This window comes from Cibotium barometz, chromosome 20, assembly GCF_041138505.1.
Source record: "Cibotium barometz isolate CiBa-2024 chromosome 20, ASM4113850v1, whole genome shotgun sequence".
In the NCBI taxonomy this organism is placed as follows: Eukaryota; Viridiplantae; Streptophyta; class Polypodiopsida; order Cyatheales; family Cibotiaceae; genus Cibotium; species Cibotium barometz.
The window spans coordinates 36109791-36125079 of NC_141065.1; the positions used below are offsets into that span (position 1 = coordinate 36109791).

Here is a 15289-nt window from a genome sequence, read left to right on the forward strand (position 1 = left end):
AAATCCTTACACTGATTTGAGATGCAAAGCTAGAAACTAAAGACCCCCATCACCATAGAGATGCATGTTGGAAGACAAAAACTATGAAAAACCCTGACTTTTTGGAAGATGATAGTACCATGGCTTTTTAGCTGTGGGTTTTGTTGTTTTTGACTTCTTCCTTTTCTTCTTTGGCTTCAAATGTTTTACATTGGAGGATTCATGCATAGTCACAAGGGACGGGAACGGGGACGGCACTTAAAAATTAGTTTGTCAGTATCACCCACTTGCCTATACGGGCAAAGCTTGCATGTCCATGGCTGTGCAGTGTGCACCACCTCCATGAGGGGATGGGGTGTGATTGACCTCATCCCACCATGTCCATCCCGTCGTCCTTCTACGGGTAGTTGGAACTTGAAGAGCCACTACCATGAGGAGGATGCCATGGATGATGGATGCCTCCTTGTCACTTGATAGCTTGAGAGAGAGAGAGAGAGCGTGAGTGAGGCTTGAGCCTTGAAAGTTGAGGGAGAACTTGAGAAGTTGAGTGTGAGGGTGTGTGTGTGTGTGTGTGTGAAGCTTGAGAGAGTGTGTGTGAGGGAGAGAGAGTGTCTTGAGAGGCTAGAGCTTGCTTGTGTGAGAGCTTGAAACTTGAGACCTTGGCCCTTGAGGCTTGCCACTTGAGGGAGAGAGAGAGTGTGTGTGTGTGAAGCTAATGCTTGAAGTGTGAGAGGGAGTGTGTGTCTTCTTATAGGGAGGGAGGCAAGAGAGAGGCCAAGGCCCAAAGCCTCAAAGGCTCAAGGCCTATGGGCCAAGGCTAAAGGCCCATGAAAAGCCCCTTTCAAACGGCCAAAAAAAAGGTAAAAAATGTGACCATTGCCCAAACAGTAACCTACGGTGTTCCCATGCAGCCGTCCCTTACAACCGTCCCCTCCTAGATCCGTCCCCGGAACGCTGTCCCTTGTGAGGGACGCCCAGTTGGGGATGTCCGTCCGTCCCCATCCGTCCCCGTCCCCCAGTGTTCCCGGGATGGCGTCCCCCCGTTCCAAGGGTCCGTCCCCTCCGTCCCCTCTGACTAAAGATTCATGTGATGAGGGCATGATTAACAAGGTTAATCAAAGAGTAATCCTTCAATGATAGTAATTTAGTGAAAAAATTCACTGTTTTGGGACATCCAGTATGCAGAATATTGGTGGATAAAATTGACGTGCTTCCACCAACCATGAGACCAAGGGGTTAAACCACAGGCATTAGCAATGCATTAAAAAGAGTTTCAGCCAAAAAAAACTCTGGATTAGCCATAATAAACAGAGATTAATCTCTGCTTAAGTGAAGAAGCTTTTCGAAGGTGCACAGAGCCGGCCCGTGTTCTACAGTTGATATTTTGAAATTCTGAGACCACCACTCGCTTCGCAGCGGTTGAAAACCCTCAGGGGTGACTGAATTTACGCAATGCCAGCCTGTGAGAGTTGAATTTCTCTTTTTCCCCAAAATTGTTGCTGCCGGTTTCACTGCAGGTTTCTAGCGGTTGCGAGCTCCATTGTAGCCATTGAAGGCATCCGCCTCTTCGCCTTTGAGTTGGGAAGAAGCCTGGAGAGGCAATGGGGTCTTTGGTTGAGACTGTGGAGTAGATTCTACCCTCCACTAGCGAGAGGACGTGGAAGTGATTTCCACAAGAAGGTTTCCATAGCTAAATTAGAGAAGACTAATCCTACTTTGGAAGAAGGTGATTAGAAATAGCTAATATAAGATTAGGATGATAACCTAGCTCTTGATACCATGTTGGAATTAGGTTGGATGGAGAGAGACCATGATTATAACCATGATAATTGCATAAGACAAACTAGATAAGATGAAGATTAATGCTAATCACATCATAACTAAATGGGCAGCATAATGACACAAGAGATGGGATAATGGAGGTTGTGTACCCTTGCATTAGATGAGAGCCTCTTATATAGGCTGGAGTACAATGGATTAGGGTGTGATTAATCCCTAAGCAAAACCCTAATAATATCTTTAAGGGAGGACCCAAAATCCTAGATTGGTGTGCAAGAGAGATCTCCTTCCACTTGCTCTAGGCGCCTAGCATATGCTCATAAGATTCTATTAGATACTCTAAACCATAGTCTACTAAGGTTAAGGTGACCTTTGGACCATATGCCCTTATCCCCATTGTCACATGGATAGATTGGTGTATTGTTATATTTTGGGATGAGGATTTGTTTCCCTTATACTTAATAAAAGTCCTTTCTTCCGGTCGATGTCCTTCTCTCCCCGGTCACTCGCTGAAGCTCCCGCCTTCACCCCTGCTCGCGCTGCCTGCTCGCCCCTCGCCTTCTCTCCCTCGCGCCCTCCCCCCCCCTGCCTGCCATCGCTTATGCGCCCCCCCTTCATCTCGCCATCGCGCCCCCCCCTTCATCTCGCCTTCTCGCCCTCTCTCGCGCTGAAGCGCCCGCCCCCCTTCAGCTCGCCATCGCGCCCCCCTCCCCTCGTCAGCCCTCTCTCTCCCCGCGCCTCTCCTTTCGTGTTGCTCCCGCCCCCCCCCCTCTAGGAGATTTTTATTCTTTGCCGCATTATCCCAACCCCCGCCCTCAGCCCACAGAGACCTCGGAGTGGCAGCCTGGACAGGGGCGCCGCCGAGGGAGATAGCCCCAGCAGCACGCCCAGAGACCGATGCAGCAGCAGCCACAGACTCAGCATCACTGGGTTCCCGTGAGGAACAGCTTTGCTCCCCTCCAAGAGGAGACCCCAGCGCCGCGATTGAGGACCAGGAGATGCCAGCACCCCCTCCTTCGCCCCCTCCCCCCCCTCCCGCCTCGCTTCCTCCTTCGCCTCCTCCCGTCCCCGTTCCGGTTTCGGCAGCGGCTCCTTCCCCACCCCCCTCTCCCCCCCCTCCTCCCCCCCCCCCCGCTCGCCTCAGCTCCTCGGGAGGCCCTGGCAGTCCCCTGGCGTTCACCTGCAGTCCGGAGGGCTCTAAGCACCGCAGAGGAGACTTACCATGCCGATTCGGGCTTCACGGATATCCTCTATCCGCAGTCGGCTGAGTCGTCTCGACACTAGACAGCGCTCGGAGGCTTTTGATTACTCCTTCACACGGCTTTTTGGAGCAGAGGGCCCCCATGAGCCAGCACCCATCCGAGTTCATGTAGTGATACCTCCGGCCCGCGGGGAGGAGGCACTTGATTCAGCGGTGGCCTTCTCATTCCCTCTCTGTGGCCCTTGCGACTGGGAGTGGACCCTGGAGCTCGCTCTTAGCACTTTGAAGACTCAGGCAGTTGAGTTTTCTCACCATGTGAGCGATCTGGAGGTGAGAGATGTGATAGGCCGACTATGGGAGTTGGCTCATTTTTTCATTGATCCCGGGAGTGTGGATGCCTCAGGGATTCGACATTTGGTCGTTTGCATTGTGGCAGACTTAGCACGCGACCCTGGATATGTATGTATACACGAGGGTGCTTTGTCTGAGCGGGAGGCAGTCGCCATGGGACACAGCCACCACTGGCGCATGATCCGAGATTCTTGCAGTACACCGGGTGGACAGATTCGTAGACGCTCGGATGGGGACTATTCTCCATCCAAGCCGCTTGCGAAGGCGCGCCGTACGGCTGAGACAGCATCCACCTCAGCAGGTCATCCATGAGGATCATCTCATGGAATGTACAGGGCCTTGGCAGCGCACATTATATACGTTGTCGTGGTTGCTTGAGGCAGGAGCTTCAGAGATGCCTGGTTGGGGGCAGTATTGATATTCTGTTGATGCAGGAGCACCATTTGGGTGAGAGCAGGATCCGGAGATATGGTTCGGTGATGCCTGGTAGATGGGACACCTTTTGGTCTGCAGGATTTGGCCCTTTGGGTGGGCAGGGAGGAGTATGTATGGTCATTGCGGATGTATGGCGGCGGCAGGCCATTGTGGATCGCGGGATCAGTGTGCCTGGTAGAGCACAGTATGTCATTCTGAGGACGCATGATGAGCTCTTTGGCGTGCTCAATGTCTATGCGCCCAACCATGCTAGTGCCAGAGCAGAGTTCTGGACCCAGGTTACGGATGCATTGCCAGAGGCCGCACATTGGTGTGTCGGGGGAGACTTCAACATGCTTGAGGACCCGGCCGATAGGGTGGGAGGCAGTCATGTTACAGTGCACGGTACGGAGCTTGCAGCTTGGGAGCGATTTTGCATGACACTGAGGATCACTGATGCATGGCAGCATGAGGTCTTCTCCCGCTCTTAGGACAGTCTTAGTTTCTCTCGGTCGGATCGCCGGCAGGGAGGGACTAATCTATCACAGATTGATCGCTTTTATGTGGGCGACAGGTTAAGGGAGTGAGGGGGCTCCGTTGGCATTCTCGCTGGCACCTCTTTTTCAGACCATGCGCCAGTTATTTTGACTCTTGAGGAGAGGACACGGGAGACTAGCTTGCAGTTGAGGATCCCAGAGAGGGTACTTACAGATCCTAGTCTCGTTGAGGACATTGAGAGGATATGGCATGATAGTCAAAGCTCTGACCAGGATGCAGCAGGCCAGTGTGCCCAGGGACTCATCGAGCTCAGCTCTTTTTTGCACGTTGCAGCCTTGACACGGCTGGGAGAGGCCCGCAAGAGGGAGCGTCGGCTGAGACGTAGCCTTGCTTCGCTTCAGCGCCTTCAGGAGCAGCAGCCTACATGTGAGTGGGTGGCGTCCCAGCTGAGCCAGGCACGCCAGGAGGTTAGAGAGGCAGAGGAGCAGAGACATGAGTTTTACTATCGTCGCCAAGCCTCTCAGTGGACGCAGCTTGGTGATAGAGTGACTGGGGAGTTTTTTGAGATTACTGGGCCCCGCCATGCTCGAGCAGGAGTCCACCAGCTTGGGAGGCCGGACGGCTCGGTAGCTACTGAGCCAGAGGAGATCATAGCCATAGCCACTGGGTTCTATAGAGACCTGCTCTCAGCGGAGCCAGCCATTGAGGCTCGGGATGCTTGCAGACAGACTGTGTGGGCCCATGTGCAGAGGTGAGGCCTTGAGGGTCCTTCCGCGCCATAGTTGCCCAGGGGAGGACGGATTGACGCCTGCCTTTTTTATGCGCTATTGGGACCTTTTGGGGCCAGGCCTCCGCAGGGGCTTTCAGTATGTTTTGGACACTGGGGTGATGCCACAGAGCTTTATAGAGGGCTTGATCTTTCTTATCCCCAAGGGGGAGGGAGTATCAGATGATATTCGGCATTGGAGGCCTATTACGATCCTCAATACTGTCTACAAGGTCTTGGCAAAGGCCTTGAGTTTGAGGATCCAGCCCTTCCTGGGGGAGTTGATTCATGCTACCCAGACAGGATTCGTCAAGGAGCGTAGTATCCTTGACAACATTTTCACCTTCTGGGAGGCGACGGCCCGAGCTAGATTTCTTGGTGAGGACTTGGTCGTGATGCTTCTCGATTTTGAGAAGGCATACGATAGAGTCGATTGGGGTTTCTTAGAGGGCACTATGCTTCGCCTGGGCTTTGAGCCAGGTTGGATTCGAGGGGTGGCGGCTCTATATTCCACAACTCATAGCCAGGTGCTGATTGCAGGAGGAAGGGGGCCGAGTTTTGAGTTGACCAGATCAGTCCGTTAGGGGTGTCCTCTCGCCCCGTTTCTTTTTCTCTTCTTTGCGGAGGCTATGAGCATGTATCTAACGGCAGAGGAGGTTGGTTTGAGAGGACTCCAGCTCCCAGTCAGGGGGGAGGACGTGCTCGATGCTGAGTTTGCTGATGACACGGGTTTATTTTTGCTTGGCCAGGAGGCCAATCTTCAGCGGGCAGAGCAGTCGCTCCAGGTTTTTAGTGCAGCTTCGGGAGCATTGATCAATTGGCGCAAGACAGTGGCCTTTTGGATCAGTAGCGCTCCCACTCCGGCATGGAGCCCAGACCCGGGTTTTAGATGGATTCCTCCTGGCACAGCAGTGCGATATTTGGGATGCCAGATTGGACTAGATTTGTCACCTGAGCAGTAGATTGCCCCGCTTCTTCTGAGCATTCGGAGGAAGCTTTTGTATTGGAGTACAGCTCGGCTATCCTTGGCTGGGAGGGTGGTGGTGGCAAATCAGGTGCTTTTAGCGACCATGTGGTACATTACGTCTTGCTGGATCTTCTCGAGCTCTTGTATCAGCCAGGTACAGAGGCTGATCAGGAACTTTCTTTGGTCTGGGCGGGATGGTCAGCCAGCCAGGGCAAAGGTTGCTTGGGCAGTTATCACACTTCTGTTGGCCCAGGGAGGCTTGGGCATTATAGATCCAGTCGATCAGAGTAGAGCCTTATTGGGGAAGCTTATTGTTCGGGGGCTGCTTCCAGGCGCTGAGCCTTGGAAAGAGTTTCTTTTGCAGTGGCTGCAGGCTCGAGCTCCCCCAGCAGGGGGCACTTGGGCACCAGAGATACGATGGATCTTCACAGAGATGAGGAGGACAGGCCTTAGTAGAGGATGGGAGGACAGATTTGCCTTGAGCATCCTGAGAGCTTGGGAGCTGCTGAGACCGGGGCTCTCTCAGAGACCTCCTTCTTGTGATGAGGAGCGGGCCAGACAGCCGCTCATCTGGAGCCCAGCGGTTCGCACAGAGCAGGGTCATATGCTCGGTTCTCGGTCCCGTCTAGCCTGGGGACCACTGGCGGCAGGCCCAGCACGCAGTTTTGGAGACTGGCAGGCCTTCTGCAGTCTCCAAGAGGAGATCCAGGTGGAGAGGCTGGGTCACTTCAGAGGGGGGTTGATTATGAGGGATGACATTCAAGAGGTACTCACAGCGGAGTGGTTCACGCCTCTCGAGCCCGTGGCCCCACGGTGGATGGGAGCCTTTACTCAGTTGGAGATCCTGATTGCTGTCAGAGCTTGCACTGAGGATGGCAGATGCCTCTACTATGAGATCGAGGATGAGGGCAGACTTCAGAGAGTGGAGGTGGAGTCGCCTTTGGTTGCAGTGTGCATCTTTCAGAGGATACGGGTGGTGGCCGCCGCTTCTCGGAAGTGGCATATTGACCCAGACCCTGTAGATGTGGACTCTGATTGGTGTATATGGGCATATGCAGCGCGCCCCTTGGCCCGGCTCCAGTGGGACCCTGGCGAGCACGAGTGGCATGATCCTTATGCATCCCTTGAGGCCACAGAGATCACCTTTTTCCAGTATACTGTTCGGTTGGGGCGACATATTTTGACGGCGAGGAGGATGGTCTCTCCAGCTGCATCGGGGCACTGGCGGCTTCAGGGACTCTCGCCGGAGTTCCTGGAGGACTTTTGGACCAGGCTCTGGGCTAGTCGACAGGCACGCAGGATCTCGACTTTCCAGTGGCTGGTCGCCCACAGGGGTTCTGCAGTTGGCACCTGGCTTGTCTACAGCGGTCTTCCGGCGGCCTGCGTCCGATGCGGCCACCCTATGGAGACACAGAGACATTGCCTATGGGACTGCCCTCAGGCGCAGCAGATTTGGCTGCGGATGCTGCGCATTCTAGTCCCCCTCGCTCCAGAGGGGATGTATACGTGGGGTGCCGCTGCTTGGTCGACTTCGTCAGGGCCTGCTATGGGCTATGAGACGGAGCAAGACAGCCAGGCCATCAGATTCATTAGGGGCCAGCCTCGCCTTGTTCCTTCACCGGACTTCTCGTCCGCCGGCTGGACACAGGAGAGGGATCTACGATGGGAGCTCCTCAGCAACCTCACCATATGGTTCACCTGGAGGGCCCAGTGTTTCAGGGCCTTTGAGGGGAGACTGGAGCCACCAGCAGAGACTGTTCGAGGGATCTGGCAGGAGCTCATCCACACCCTGCGAGGACAGTACGACCGCATCCGCCCGGGGCGACTCGGATGAGGCGATCTTGCGGCGCCAAGCCTTTCACACCACTTGGCGCAGCGGCCCCTTCTATACCCTACACGTGGGGTCCCCCCGTTGGCACTACAGGCCACCTGTTTGGCTTTTCCCTCCTCCTATTGTATGATATAGCCTCTTAGTTCTTTGTACTGATTCTTGTATTTTTCAGCACCTAGGGAGAGTCTCCCTGGCTGCCTTGCTTTGTTCTCTGCTCTGGTTTTCTTATGAGCAGAGAGGATCTTTTGTAGCCCTACGGGCGTTTTTATATAACTAATGAAAGGATCTTTTCTCGGAAAAAAAACAGAAAAAAGGAAAAAAAGATTGGTGTATTGTTTTCAACAAGATCCATTTTGGGAGAGAGTGTAAAACTCATCCTCAAGGTTGGTCATGTATTGGGGAGGAAGGAACCTTTTTTTGAGATTGGACACAAAGGTGTCCCATATATACCGAGTAGTCCCTATGCTCGGGTGTACATGTAGATTGGACCAATGTTGCCACCATGTAATTGCTTCGCCAGATAGGTGAGGTGCTCCGAGGTGGGCTCTCTTGAGGATCTGAAAGCTTAGCCAAAGGAAAGTATGCCACAAATTGATGAATAAATTGCAAAACTGTGACACAATCACACTTACTATCATACTTAACTAAAATTTGGTTGAGCTCGAATGATGACAGTGGTTGGGGCAGTGGAGGAACTTAGCCCTTGTTGTGCCATTGTAGGGAGAATCGACAACATATTTGCTTGCATAGTTGCTATTAACTACTGATGCTGGAGCTGCATAACGTCTCGTTCAAGCCTTTGCTGGTGTTCTCGGGGTGCTTAGTCTGCCCGTCGTTGGCCTTCATCACCCCTGTGTTGGGCATCCTCGGCCCTTCGTTCATCATCACGTCAGGCTTCTTTGGCCCTTCGTTCTTTAGCTCATTTGAACTTTGGCTTCTTCTTTGTCTTTGTTGTTCCATGATGAGGAATGCTCTGAAAGTTCTTTAGGCTTTTCATTTTCTTTGATTGTTTCCTTGGCTTTTTTCACTTCCTCTTTGGCTTTTTTTGCTTTGTCTTCGGCTTTTTTTGCTACTTCTTCTTGAGCCTCAATTGGGAGCTTGAGCAATTTGTTTTACTCCAAAATTGCGTGGACGAAGTCATCACTGAAGTGCGGAAGTGTTTCTTTGGTGGTATCTTCTTTGTTGATCTCTCCTTCCATGTCTTCTTTGAAGCTTTTTGAAGAAGTCTCTCATGACATTGTGTAGGTCTATGTGGTTTTTCCTGACCGCAATTTTACCATCCATGGGGTGTCATCATTTGGTCCCTTAACCAGTCTTGACCAGTGTTTCACACTCTGAATGGAACCAAGGTGTGACCGCGGATTTTCCACAGAAGAAAGCTACAACATTTTACTGGCATGGTTTGGCTTGAAAGATGGCCATACAGCATGAGCAGCATGGGATTAATTCATCAAAGTGACTTATAATATTTATAAGTCACATATCATTAATGACGGGTTGGACATATTATTATTTTGGGCATGGATAGCTGGACAAAAGGAGGCGCCTAGATGAAACTTGGGTATCAAGCCAGGAAAACTATAGAAGTTGATATTTTTGGCCTAAAACTTGGAGTACAAGCCAAGGAAAGCATAAAGTTGATATTTTTGGGCAAGCTTAGCAATTTTGGGCAAAAAGGGAAAAGTGCTGCAAATATAGCAACTTGGCTTTATAAAAGAAGGCTTTGGGGTAGTTTTGAGGCAGGCGCATCTCTTTGGAGCTTTCTCTCTCTCCTTTGCTGGCTGACTTGCTCCCTACCTCCTACAGGGCTGGCCGACTTGCTCCTTACCCCCTACAGGACTGGCTGACTTGTTCCTTGCCTCCTATAGAGGTGGTCGATTTCTTCCAGTGCTGCCTTAGAGCTGGTTGACCGCTTCCAGAGCAGCCACATGGTTGGCCGCCTTCTCCCAGAGCTTGATGGGGCTGGTCGACTTGTTTATGGGCTGACGTATGGACTGTTTTTGGGGATGATTTGAGGCTCCTTTGGGGCTGATTTATTGCTCAGTTTTGGGGCTGATTTGGCATGGAATTCAGGGCTGTTTTGGGCTCCGTATCGGGCTGTTTTATGGACAGCTGATTATGAGCTGATTATGGGACTGTTTTGAGAGAGTTTATCGGATGGCTTTTTGGAGCTATGTTTGTACAATTTATGGGCTGTTTTATGGACAGCTGATTATGAGCTGATTATGGGACTGTTTTGAGACAGTTTATTGGATGGCTTTTTGGAGCTATGTTTGTATCTTGGCTCTAGACTGAGATCTGGGCAAGAGATTTGTGATGATGCTTTGTGGAAAATCCGGTGCTGTATGCACCCACACCTTGGTTTATTGTAAAAGCTTCTATCTGAATAAAGAAGTTTCTACGAGGGGCCGGCCATTCCGGCTCAGGGCGGTGTATTTGTATTTTATATGGTTCTTCCACTGTGTTATCATGCTGTCTGGTATTTGAAGTGTTGGTCTGGTATTTGAAGTGTTGGTCTGTATTATCGTTCCAGGTGTCCCCTTCCCTACTTGTGACATGGGGTGCTCTCACTTTTGGGTAGCTAAGTTGGGTCACACTTGAAGCTCTGATACTAACATAGCATGCAATAGGTTGACCGTTGTGACATGCAACAAAGCCTTCTTTAAACCTGTGAGTTTATACAATCCACTTTACTTAAGAGAGAAGATAAGAGTCGACACTAGATTTGGTCCCAATTACCCACTTAAGCCCCCCACCCCCCCCCCCCCCCTCCTCTCAAGCAGGAGTATTTGCTTGTATTACTTTGAAAAACTTGTACAATGATGTGAATGATGATAGCGGACTGCAAATGCAAGGACGTGGAAGACCGTACGCTGGTTGAACTATATGCTGACACAATAGCACTGTAGAAGACTCTATGAAGCCATGTATGCAAGTCCAGTTCTGCTGAGGATATGCACGTATGCTGGCTTAAGTTGGGAGGATCTTCTATGCTGCCTAGGGGATGAAGCATGGGGTGCTTGAAGGCTGAATTGTATGATCTAGAAAACCCAAAGGCTTTTAGGCACACATGCTCACTAAGATGCTCGATGAACTCTTTAGGAAGGGGATGATTTATGCAAGGGAGTGTGGGGCTCCTTGTATAATGACACCTGATGCTGTTCGTCCGAGATCTAATGCTGTCTGCCTGTTTTTAATGCCCATGACGTAAATGTCATCCATGCCGAGCGAATAGGTTAAGAATGCTTTGACTGTTTACATGACTAGTGGTAGGCCTTACATGTAGACTATCAAGTAGGAAAGCATCTCATCGCTGCTGGTGTGCTGAGCCTCAATGCAGTAGTTTAGGTGTCTGATTATGTGCGGGTTTGGTTTAATTCTTCATTGCAGTCTCGTCTGTTAAAACCTGCATTCTAGAAAGATGGTTCTTATGCTTGGATTAGGTATGGGACCCACATTTGGCATCACCTTTCTTGCATTTTGACAATGTTTGTCTGCTGCTTCACTTTCAGAACTGTGATTGCCTGCTTTAAAGTTTAAGCAAGAAACTGGCTTTTTTTTTCCCAGATTGACGTTGGAGAAGAGTTGGCATATGACTATCGGTATAAATTATTACCTGGGAAAGGCTGTCCATGCCACTGTGGTGCAAGAGATTGTAGAGGGAGGCTTTACTGAGCCCTGTTGCAAGAAAATACCCTCACCGTCTTGAGATGGGTTCATGTAGGGGTTGCAGTATCCCTTCAGCTGTCAAATGTAGATCACAAGAGGATCTTCTCAATGTTAATGCGGCAAGTTGGTTCACACGTGTTTTGGTAGTGGTGACAATCCTGTGTGGGCAAGCTGGTTCACATGGGTTATGGCTGTGTGTGTGTGTGTGTGTGTGTGTGTGTGTGTGACCCTCTGCTGACAGGGGGCCGTGTCACCACCGACCCCCCCCCCCCCAAGGACTGACCCAAGTTTATTACACAATGTAGTAACTCTACACGTTTATATCCTGTGGACTTCTAGGGAGGTTTTCTAGCCACCACCTTATTTTTGGAAATATTACCAATATGTCTAATCTTTATGACATTGCATTTATCCCTTTTCTTCAGTTTGGCTTCTATCAAAGTGGATCTTACAAATTCTTTCAACCTACCTAAGGTGCTGTTGCTTGATGTCGCCATTGGAAACTCCCTTTCAAGTGCACACAACTTTATTATATTCACAATCATCAAATCTTGAAATGTGGAGTGAGGTTTTGAAAGGTAGGAAACTTGATATGCACGAGTACTTCTGCATTTTGAAGGGAAGCTTTGCAAGCAAATTTGGTGTTGGTTATGCACAAAACTCCAACATTTGCACATCTACGCTCTCAGATTTGATTGATGGGCACAACGCCTATACACGAGATAATATTGGAAAGTGTTAAGTCTAGTTTGTTGCCATGCCTTGTCCAAAATGGTGTTTGGTGGGTGTAGATGATCACTGGCCCTATCAATTTCTTTTTTACCTACAACATGAATTGGCTAATTGATGGGCATTGGCTTAGTTTTTAATAATATTTTTGTAGTACTTTTGTATGTAAAAATTTTGAGATCTCTAGATTGTAGCTAGGAAAAAGTACACTAAAGTTTGAACTCATTTATCGAAGGTGGTATGGTGATGGCTCTTTGTATCCAGCAAATGGAATGTTGGATAACTTTGACAATTTTTCTTTTGCTTTGAAGCTCAGTATATCAATGACAGATATAAGCAAAAAAAATGTTCAGTGTTTTCTTTAAATAAGTCATTGACCCATAACTAAAATCATTCTTCAAAGCTAGCAGTTATATCTCATTTCATCAACGGAGATTTCGCATAGAGATTCAATGGTACTAAAAAAAAGGAAAATCCATTGAAAAACAACTAAAAGGTAAGACTCCTTGAAGGTAATTCAACATCAAATTATAATAGTCATAGTTATACTGCATGTCTACAAGATGAAGACAAGGTCAACATAAGCAACACTACAATGGGCACTAGATTGGGGCTACACCAAATAATCTTCAATGGGCACTAGATTGGGGCTACACCAAATAATCTTCAATTGGGATGCGGTACTAATTGTAGCATTTATGTGGTAGTGGTGTGTGGACATAGGCTAATAATGAGTCGAGACATTTTCTCTCTTTAGGAGGTTTTTTTCTTTGAGTATGTGTATGCACTTTTATGAAGGTGTAAGTGACCTTATCATGTCACTTTACTTGTATTTCACTTATTCCCATCAATCTACTTTGAGTGTTGTGCTTTCATCTCTTTCTCCTTGCTGCTTGTATTTGTGTGTTGTATTGGTATCAGAGTAGGTTCTTGTGGCTCTTACCTCCTTATCATCTTCATCTCGAGTTGCTCTTTTGATTGTCTTAGATTGAGCTATGCTCTTAAGTGGAGAAGGTATACCATAAAGTGTGTTGTTAGCTATTCTAAACCGAGTTTTTACGCATTTCGGAGCGTTTTGAGGTGTAAGGTTTTCGTAGGCATTCGAGGGGAGTGTTAGTTCGAACCGTTTTTGTTTGATTTTGGGTTTTTTACACAATATCAACATCATTTGGTGTGCAAAAAGTGACATCATCTTTGACATCACATCTACGAGCTCCTCTTCAACAACTTCAACATCGTTAACATTATCATTGATTTTTGCATTCTTGCTATGTATCATTTTCACACTCTATATTCTGTAATTTTTCATACACTGTATGAATCCATCGTCATCAGTGATCTATTGGCATTCATGGACATTGATAGTACCTATAAGTAGAATGGATATTTGCATTTTGTATTAGAGATTAGTTATTTGTAGGCAGTAATGTATTTTGGATGCTTTTACAGAGGATAAGCTTGACGGGATCAACTATCCATTGTGGTCCTATGTGATGCAAAATGTATTGGTCGCTAAAGGGCTTTGGAATGCTTTGGAATGTTGTTATTAACAGAGGCATGTCATGTCGCCAGCACAACATAGTATAGGTACTTTGGATGGTGATACAAGTTCTGATGTAACTGTGGCATCTGCATCTCCCATAGCAAAACAAGCCACCAGGTGGGATGGCAGGGATGCACAAGCACATGCATAAGTGGCACTTTTAGTGAAAATGACCATTAATTCTCATATTCGCTCATGTAAAATTACGAAACATGCTTGGGATGTGCTTTTCCAAGTGTATAAGGGGGCATGAGTGGTCTACTTGCGCAAGCAGTTAGAGTCCGATTATATGAATGAGAGAAAATTTAGTGGATGAGTTCCTCACAAGGATTAAAGATCTCAAGGAACAACATATATTGATGAGACCTATCTGGACATTTCTTTGGTATCTAATTTTCTTAACAGCTCTACCGACGATTAATACTAGAGTTTGCATCTACACTTTGCGGATCATGATGAAGGGTAACCACAATGCCCTTACTTTTGATGAATTGATTACAGTGCTCTTACAAGAAGATAAATCTAGGTAAAATCGTCTAGTATATGTGTGGGAGGTCAGGCATTTGCTCTGCTAGTCAAAAATATAAAGGAAAAATCTTTTCTCAAGGCAACTATAAGCCAGAGCCTGGTAGACTCACTCGAGTCTTCTGGAAAGGATGGCAAGAAGAGGGGTGATAAGCCAAAGAAGAAAGGCAAATGCAACTACTGTCGAAAGCTAGGCCATTACATCAATGAATGCAGAAAAAGGAGAAGGAGAAGAAGAAAGATTCAGACATGGCTATGGATGATACATCAACACTAGGTGCTGAAAAGAAAGAGGTAGCTAACTATACACATGATGATTGGGCATTCATGTGCACTGCAGTTATGATCCTTCTGTCCATGACTATGCATGTCAATGATAGATTAAGATGTCTTGTACTTTGATAGTGGTGGTAGCAAGCATATTATTTCTCAACACGATTTATTTTCCTCACTTAAGACTGCTTCTCAAGGAGGAATAGTCACATGCACAAAAAACTTGTAAAAGGAGTTGGTAAGGTTATTCTCATTGCTACAAATATTGGGATAATCACTCTCTCAGAAGTTTTGTTTATGCTAGGCATCAAAAAGAACTTGTTGTCAGTCTCTGTCATCATTGCCAGGACATGTCTAATGGTCAGATTTGTCGATGAAAGGTGGTACTCTAAGCCATGGGCTTTATGGGTTAGACACATATGAGAGATTGTCACATAATGCTTATTCAGTTACTATGACACATGCTATGACTGACATGGAGCTATGGCATGCCCGCTTTGGTCACTTGAATTTTGGTAGTTTGTTGTACACCTGGGTGTATCCATTAAAAGTAAAATCAGAGGTTTTTACATGCTTTAGATACTTTGTTTCTATAGCTAAAAATGTATCTGCACATGTAAAGTTGGCATCCTTCTTATAGATCGAGGAGGGGAGTATATATCAAAAGAGTTTCATGTATATATGGTTGAAACATCAATGCACACTACCTTATACACACCTCAGCAAAATGGTATGGCTGAGAGAAAGAACAGATCTCTCATGGA

At 48.0% G+C, this 15289-nt stretch overlaps 1 protein-coding gene across 4 annotated transcripts in view; it reads left to right on the plus strand.

Moving 5' to 3' along the window:
• Positions 1 to 11879, plus strand: part of SUVR5 (histone-lysine N-methyltransferase SUVR5) — an 81812-nt gene extending 69933 nt beyond the window's left edge. For all 4 annotated transcript variants that reach the window (XM_086814793.1, XM_086814795.1, XM_086814794.1 and 1 more), the window contains one exon: positions 11354 to 11879. In XM_086814793.1, the coding sequence (XP_086670919.1) occupies positions 11354 to 11461 (108 nt within the window). In that variant the 3' untranslated portion in view covers positions 11462 to 11879. The remainder of the gene's footprint in view (positions 1 to 11353) is intronic.
• The last annotated feature ends 3410 nt before the right edge of the window (positions 11880 to 15289 follow it).